Source organism: Schistocerca serialis, chromosome 1, assembly GCF_023864345.2.
Source record: "Schistocerca serialis cubense isolate TAMUIC-IGC-003099 chromosome 1, iqSchSeri2.2, whole genome shotgun sequence".
Taxonomy (NCBI): Eukaryota; Metazoa; Arthropoda; class Insecta; order Orthoptera; family Acrididae; genus Schistocerca; species Schistocerca serialis.
Window position 1 is genome coordinate 359,694,395 of NC_064638.1, and position 8,868 is coordinate 359,703,262.

Consider the following 8,868-nt stretch of genomic DNA (forward strand, 5'->3'; position numbering starts at 1 on the left):
TGAACATTTTTTTTTTGGCACATATTTTAACACAGAATCTGTACAGCAAAAAATGCCTGTCTCTAAATGCAAAGTTATTATAGTACAATACAGTGACGAGAACAGACTTTCAGTATGCAGTAGTGACACTCTCCCTCAAGAACAAACGACTAATAGACGAGCTCGAGAAGAAGTAAAGAGTACTTACGAGGAAGATTCTTGGTGGACACAAAAAAATCGGTGAAAAATTGGTAAAGATGAGCAATGAGAAGATCTACCAATTTATTAAACCAGTCACAACGGAAATGAGAAAGAGTAGGCTGATGTTCTTTGGTCATCTGGTGAGAATCGTTGATGGCAGATTAACGAAGAAAATCTTCAATATAATTCAACAGAGGAAAACACCCAACTCTTGGTTGCAAGGAATAAAGAAAGACCTCGGTGAACTTGGACTTGCAGAAATGAACGCAATGAATAGGGACAGGTACAGAAAGGCAATCACTGAATTCGAGGTTTTTCAGGAGGCTCCAAAACCGAAGACCAGCAGGAAACCAACAGCTGAACAACTGGCAAAAATGACAACAGGCAGAAGAGCAGCCCGAGAGAATAGAAAGAAAAAAGTGAACATGAAATAGAATTTGCACCGCGGTTCTTAGTTGCTCAGTTCGTGTAAATAAATAAACTAATTAATTAAAACTTCATGATTACCCAGGGATGTTCTTTCATGTAAGTTAATGACTAGTACACTGCTGGCCATTAAAATTGCAACACCACGAAGATGACGTGCTACAGACGCAAAATTTAACCGACGGGAATAAGATGCTGTGATATGCAAATGATTAGCTTTTCAGAGCATTCACACAAAGTTGGCGTCGGTGGCGACACCTACAACGTGCTGACATGAGGAAAGTTTCCAGTCGATTTCTCATACACAAACAGCAGTTGACCGGTGTTGCATGGTCAAACGTTGTTGTGATGCCTCGTGTAAGGAGGAGAAATGCGTATCATCACGTTTCCGACTTTGATAAAGGTCGGATTGTAGCCTATCGCGATTGCGGTTTATCGTATCCCGACATTGCTGCTCGCGTTGGTCGAGATCCAATGACTGTTAGCAGAATATGGGATCGGTGGGTTCAGGAGGGTAATACGGAACGCCGTGCTGGATCCCAACGGCCTCGTATCACTAGCAGTCGATATGACAGGCATCTTATCCGCATGGCTGTAACGGATCTTGCAGCCACGTCTCGATGGGACGTTTGCAAGACAACAACCATCTGCACGAGCTGTTCGACGACGTTTGCAGCAGCATGGACTATCAGCTCGGAGACCGTGGCTGAGGTTACCCTTGACGCTGCATCACAGACAGGAGCGCCTGCGATGGTGTACTCAACGACGAAGCTGGGTGCACGAATGGCAAAACGTCATTTATAATCCAGGTTCTGTTTACAGCATCATAATGTTTGCATCCGTGTTTGGCGACAGTGCGGTGAACTCACATTGGAAGCGTGTATTCGTCACCCCCATACTGTCGTATCACCCGGCGTGATCGTATGGGGTGCCATTGGTTAAACGTCTCGGTCACCTCTTGTTCGCACTGACGGCGTTTGCAATAGTGGACTTTACATTTCAGATGTGTTACAACCCGTGGCTCTACCCTTCATTCGATCCCTGCGAAACGCTAGATTTCAGTAGGATAATGCACGACCGCATGTTGCAGGTCCTGTACGGGCCTTTCTGGATACAGAAAATGTTCGACTGCTGCCCTGTCCAGCACATTCTCCAGATCTCTCACGAATTGAAAACGTCTGGTCAATGGTGGCCGAGCAGCTGGCTCGTCACAATACGCCAGTCACTACTCTTGATGAACTGTGGTATCGTGTTGAAGCTGCATGGGCAGCTGTACCTGTACACGCCATCCAAGCTGTGTTTGACTCAATGCCCAGGCGTATCAAGGCCGTTATTACAGCCAGAGGTGGTTGTTCTGGGTACTGATTTCTCAGGATCTATGTACTCAAATTGCGTGAAAATGTGATCACATGTCAGTTGTAGTATAATATATTTGTCCAATGAATACCAGTTTATCATCTGTATTTGTTCTGGGTGTAGCAATTTTAATGGCCAGTAGTGTATTTAACTGATTTAGTAAGGTTATCAGGCAAAGATCCTGTTCCAGCATCAGATGAGAAGGCACTTTCGATTCTCGGGATTACGTGTAGGGAGTAGTAAACATGTGGTCGCCGTATTGGGGTACGCGCGTACAGCGTCGCTTTGTTTTTGGAAGGCGGCGCTTGTAGTATGTTTGTACAGTGACAGCGGCTGGGGGCTTGCCCGCTGAGGAAACACGTCACGAGGCACTGTACTTAAGATGTCGGCCGTGGCAGGAGGAGCCAGTCTGCTCCACACGGCGCTACCAGAGACGCGCAGCACGATGAGTGACGCACGCAGAGTCCTCCTGTTGGTCGCCGCGGCCGCTGCAGTGGCCACTGGCCTTCCTGCGGTGGCGCCGCCTCCCGGCTTCGGCTGGCTGCTGCCGCATCGAGCCCAAATTGCTGGACGGCCTCCGCTGTCACCTCCACCCCTGGACCCTCACACCGTGTTCATCCTCACACACGGCTACCCTGTTCATGTACCGTGTCTACAAACAACAGGGGCTTCGCCTGTGGAGACTGGAATCACTGCGGGCTCACACAGGGCTGTAGCCAAGAATCTTCAGACTGAGGTGAGCAACAGAATGACCAATTACGCGTATCCTGTTTGACCAAATATCCTTAAGAATATAATTTTAATTAATATTGTGTTTATACTGGTTGTTGGTGAGGAGGAAAGTTAGTTATTAGCATTTTATTAATGATCTCATTCATAAGCAGCCATATCACAGTCATCACAGTAGTCGCTCAAGAAATAATTAAGCTTTACTTGTTTAATCAGAATCGGACGATGACTCTCCTTGTCCGCAGTCTCGATGATTCGAAGCGATCTGCAGTCCTGTGTAAATAAAATGTCTTGGTTTTCTTGCGTTGCGTAGTCAGCCGGGAAACCTCAGATCAAGCGGAAAGTTTGTTTTGATAGAGTTTAATTATCCGATGAAATAATGGTAATGTCTTGGTTTTCTTGCGTTGCGTAGTCAGCCGGGAAACCTCAGATCAAGCGGAAAGTTTGTTTTGATAGAGTTTAATTATCCGATGAAATAATGGAATTCTTGGATTTAGTAATTGCAGGTTCGTTTCCAATTCATCGGAAGTTCCCTTCTGATTACCAACGAAACGACACCTCAGTACAAATTTCCAATTAGAGAATACATATATAATGAAATTCCTTACACACCTTTGATGTAAATGCTCAGTATATATTTTCTTGAGTAGCATACAATGTATTTTCAGTCTCTTTCTTCCAGTAATCTCAATAGCAAAATTACAATTATTCAGTGCGGCTATTCGGCACGGAGAAGATCCTAGAAGTCGCCTCAACACACCAGAGAGAATATTACAAAGAGTAATTATGCGCTCATGGAATAGTAATAGCACTGAACTACTTTCCCCATCGATTCTGCGAGTATATAGATGGTCAAGTAGGAAACGTATTTCACTCATAGAATTGTGCAGGGATAATTAGTAGAATATAAAGAAATATTGCAAGAATACCAGTATTTAACGAACTTATTACACCTTCGTAGCCCGGCCTGGGTGGCCAAGCGGTTCTAGGCGCTTCAGTCTGGAACTGCGCGACTGCTACGGTCGCGGGTTCGAATCCTGCGTCGGGTATTGATGTGTGTGATGTCCTTAGGTTAGTTAGGTTTAAGTAGTTCTAAGTTCTAGGGGACTGATGACCTCAGATGTTAAGTCCCATAGTGCTCAGAGTCATTTGAACCATTTTTCATTCTAGACTTTCAATAACATGCAATTAGTTTCTTCTTAACACCTCAGTTGTCATGAAAGGGCTTGGATTGCGGGAAGGTAAAGACAAGAGTGTGTCCTCAATTGAAATGTTTTCCTTGCAGTCTGCTACGACTACGGCTACCACGAGGGCCGCGGTGTCCCCCACAGCTGCCACGACGAGGCAGCAGGGCCTGCTGAGCTTCATCAACGTGCCGGACATCCCGTGTCCGAAGGGACAGAGGCGCGACCCCGCGGGCAACTGCCGGGACGAGTGGTAGGCTGGCGGTCTCTGGAGCAAGAGCTCTGCGGGGATACCACTGGCGGGACCTGACAATCGCAGCTAATCTGTGTTGCGGCCTGCCAGAATTTTACGCTTCATCCAGTATTATAAGTTATTGACATGGCTGTGTCATTGTAGTTCTTCACAAGTTGAGTCGTACTTTTAGAAATATATTACCTATTTATTTATTTTATTTATGTGTCTGTAAATAAAAAATTATCTGTAAATAAAAATTTTACTTCGAACTTCAGAAAGTAGCTGAAAAAATATTTTCTTCAAAATGATAACCCACACAAATGATCCAGTGACTCTTTGTCTTTCTTACACTGAAATTACTACCCGACGAACATAGCTGTTGGCACACTGCATTGTCAGAGAGAGGAAACGAGTCACAGTCTAACTGAAAGCATCGTACACTGCCGAAGCTGCCTGTACCTTAAAGCAATTTTGTCAGACCGCTTAGGAGAAATTTGAGAAGATCTCCAACCTGTTCTACAAAATACTCAAACATCTAAAACTAATAACACGTACGTTAAGAGTTGAGGTGTTTGTAATATAACTGTCTTTTCGTTGCTAGAAGGTGATTGTGTGAGACTAGGAAGGCCTTCCGGCCACAGAGTGAACACCCAAACAGTTGTCAGATAGAACCCTGAAATACTTTGATATAACATTAAAGAAGGGTGTAAAAGAAAACTTCACTATAGGTAGTGTCTTTTAAGAGATCTGCTCGTACAGCTTCACGCATGGTGTGCTGGTGTGTGTGACAGCTTGTCAGTAACTAGGTTACCTGCATGTGGTTGTTATGAGTTTTTATACGCTCGTTTAGACAAATGCTGGGTTGGTCGCCAACCTCTGGCTCAGGAAATACAATACACGAACAGTTAAAATACAATAAGACAGAAAACAAAGTTTATACTATTGACAGACAGATGGTGCACACGACCCCTCCCCCCCTCCCCACCCCCTTCGCTGGTGACTGTGGAGACAAAAGGGCATCCAGCCATCAAAATAAACGTAAAACAAATTTGACAAATTACGAAATCAACGGATACCATACAACGGAATAAAGGCTGTGGAAGGGGAATGGGGTGATATTTCAGGAGGCGACAATGCTGGCAGAAACGTCCTGGCAAAACTTGTGACTGAGTTTAGACGGGTGTGAGGATACAGCTGCCTCAAGTCGACGCATTCTGTAAGGAGGCTTGAAAATCAGGATGGATACCAGCAATCGCGACCTATTGACAGTCTGCAGTAATAAAATAACTTTAAAATGGGATTAGAACACCACATGATATAATTCTGCGCTGTTCTCTTTCATGTAAATGGTTTTCTCCTTGTGAAATATGGAGCCGACCCTTCCGAACTACAAAGTATCGAATCAAATGATATTGAACTTCCTGGCAGATTGAAACTATGTGCCGGACCGAGGCTTGAACTCAGGAACTTTCGCGGGCAAGTGCTCAAATATGCCAGAAAGATTCATAACAGAGCACACTCCGCTGCAGAATGAAAATTTCATTTTGCAGAGAAAAATATTAACCGAATTCTCTATCGGTGTTCGGGAAAGCATAACAATAACAAAAAACACTTACACTTCAACGATACTCTGCCGTTCATCAATAAATTCATCAACATACATCTGTTCTCAGAATTTATGCCAAATGTTTCTACAGAACGTGGAATGTAACAAAATATGGATTTGTTCTCATCCACTTCTGCGCCGGCAATGAAGCTCGACGACTACATAACTCGATCACCGATTACTCCGCCTGTATTAATTTGTCTTTTTTTCTTCTCTGATTTAGACCTGTTGTACTGTAATCAGCACAGTCAAGGCAGGCAGTCACATTAACAACAGAGAGGTTCATCAGGGACATATCTTTCTTGATCCATACGAATTATTAAAATGGATAGCTAGATGTACGTATACATGTATGTGTGTTACACATCTCCTCCTAAACCATTAGACTGATATCAGACAATCTTAGTACACTTATCATTTAGTTCAAAAAATGGTTCAAGTGGCTCTGAGCACTATGGGACTTAACTTCTGAGGTCATCAGTCCCCTAGAACTTAGAACTACTTAAACGTAACTAACCTAAGGACATCACACACATCCATGCCCGAGGCAGGATTCGAACCTGCGATCGTAGCGGTCTCGCGTTTACCGACTGTAGTGCCTAGAACCGCTCGGCCACTCCGGCCGGCAATCATTTAGTGTCTGGCAAGAATCACTGTGGGGGTAGGAGCTACGTACCTGTCAAGTGGGTGGCGTTGATAAAGTGATGTAGCTCACTACGCGACAATAACCACATATCAGTCATCCAGTATCTGAGAATGAGAGCTCTTAGATACTTGTAATGAACATTACACATAATTTCAAATCCTTATCAAACTTTTTGTCGGTGACGATCACACTTAAAGACGAAAGGGGAAAAAAAAAAGCATTTTCGCAGTTTATGCAGTAAAACTGCGGCATCATGCATGACTTTTTTTACTTCTTTACCATTAACTCTATTCACAAAACATTTCGTAGACATTAGGCGCATATACCACTGGATGTACCTGCAAAATTGTATCATTGTACAACACATTTAAAGAGATACGACATCATAAACATTAAGCTGGGTGATAATGAAACTGCAGGGCGAAATTCGTTAGACATTCAGGTGAAATACATGTGCAAATACCCGTGAAATATGTTAAATATGTGTGAAATATATTTGACATGTGCGTATGCGAGCATAAACCGGAGTAAAAACCTCATCCTAAACTGCTGCAACGAATTCAATCATATATGGTACACATATTAGTTACAATCTGCAAAGAAATACAGTTACGGTAGGAAGCACCAGCCTCCTATTGTGTGGGTGTGATAACATTGAGAGAGAAGAGAGGACGAGCAAACGGACAGATAGCGAGAGGGAAGGAGGAGATAGGCCCAGATAGTAGGAGCGCAGAGGTAGGAAAGGGAGAAATGGACAGAGAGAGAGGAGAGGAGTTGATTGGTACACGGAGAAGGAGGAGGAGGTGGAATTAGAGGAAATAGGAGAAGAACCTTAGAACCCGTGGCCTAAGGGTCAGTCCGGATTTCGCAGCCGTGTAGTGCGGACGTGCTGTTGTTTCCGCCTGCGGAGCGCGCGCGATCGCTGTTGTTAACTTTTCAGCGACTGTCACTTACGTGTCGCTTACGCGTAGTAGAGCCATGGCCAACCGTTTTAGAAAATCAACACTATGATTCAGTTTCTGCCACCCTACGTGACGTTGCTTCCGACATCTTGGGCATCCATTTGTCCATACTGAGCAGTACGGTGTACGTCAAAGTCGTCAATGACGCGGTGTGCGAAAGAATACTTCGTGATACCAAACGTAGACTCCGCTTTTGCACGCCGACGGAAATGTCGGTGCGGTCACTATCGACCACGCAGGCTCTAGAATACTCACCATACGAGTTTTCGAACTCCATTTCGAGCTCCCGGTGGAAGACGTTATCGCGCTTTTCCGTTCCTATGGCACTGTACATGTTCACACAGCCGAACGCTGGGCACAATTCCAAACGTCCCCGTTCTTATCGGTGTACTGCAGATCACTATCGATCTCCATCGCCACGTGCCATCTCACCTGCAAATCAGCGGGTGCCGTGAGGTCGTCATATACGACGGCCAACCCAAGACCTGTTCCGGGTGCAGCAAAGAAAGCCAACTCAGGTCTAACAAGGGGAGGCCACGACGTTTGGAACGCAGATTTACTGCAAAGTTTTATAAAATTAGAGGAAATCGGTGAAGATGAGATGGGAGATATATACCGCGAGAAGAATTTCAAAGAACATGAAAGATCTAAGAAGGAACAAAGTACCTAAAGTATCCAACATTCCATCAGTATTATAGAGATCCTTTTGGGAGCCAGCCACGAAAAAATTATTCTACCTCGTGTGCAAGACACACTGATGAGCCAAAACATTATGATCACTGCCCACCGCGTAGCTGAATGACTTCCGGTGTTATTGCGGGCACGTGACATAGGAAGGAAAGAATGTAAGCGGCAGAGGGACGAATGGGCAGTTCAAAATGGTTCAAATGGCTCTACACACTATGGGATTTAACATCTGAGGTCATCAATCCCCTAGAACTACTTAAACCTAACTAATGACATCGCACACATCCACGCTCGAGGCAGGATTCGAACCTGCGACCGTAGCAGCAGCGCTGTTCCGGACTGAAGCGCCTAAAACCGCTCGGCCACAGCGGCCGGCAATGGGCAGTCATTATGGCGAAGATACGGGCAGCTGCTGTGGACACATACTGACGTAGGAAGTTTTAACAAAGGGCACATTGAAACTTCGTGGCAGATTAAAACTGTGTGCCCGACCGAGACTCGAACTCGGGACCTTTGCCTTTCGGGGGCAAGTGCTCTACCCGCGAAAGGCAAAGGTCCCGAGTTCGAGTCTCGGTCGGGGACACAGTTTTAATCTGCCAGGAAGTTTCATATCAGCGCACACTCCGCTGCAGAGTGAAAATCTCATTTTGGAATGGGCACATTGTTATGACCCTGCGACTGGAAACGAGAATCTCTGAAACGCGCGAAGCTGGTCGCCTGCTGTTGTGCTAATGTCATAAGCACCAGAAGAAAATGACTGAAGGATGGTGAAATAACGAGTAGGCCGTGTCGTATTGGACGACCACGTCTCATCTAAAACGTAGAGGTTGGAGGATCCTCTTCTGTGAAATCCAGGA

At 45.0% G+C, this 8,868-nt stretch overlaps 1 protein-coding gene across 1 annotated transcript; it reads left to right on the plus strand.

Moving 5' to 3' along the window:
• The first annotated feature begins 795 nt into the window (after window positions 1-795).
• On the plus strand, window positions 796-4,286 carry LOC126457497 (uncharacterized). Its single transcript, XM_050093807.1, has 2 exons — window positions 796-2,698; window positions 3,977-4,286. The coding sequence occupies exons 1-2, from the start codon at window positions 2,345-2,347 to the stop codon at window positions 4,130-4,132; spliced, it is 510 nt and encodes a 169-aa protein (XP_049949764.1). The 5' UTR covers window positions 796-2,344; the 3' UTR covers window positions 4,133-4,286.
• The last annotated feature ends 4,582 nt before the right edge of the window (window positions 4,287-8,868 follow it).

Bases quoted from the DNA above. Each gene is read 5' to 3' on its own strand.
- LOC126457497 (XM_050093807.1), top strand. From the start codon at position 2,345: ATGTCGGCCGTGGCAGGAGGAGCCAGTCTGCTCCACACGGCGCTACCA. The intron at 2,699-3,976 runs GTGAGCAACAGA...TTTTCCTTGCAG, and splicing joins CCAAGAATCTTCAGACTGAG to TCTGCTACGACTACGGCTAC.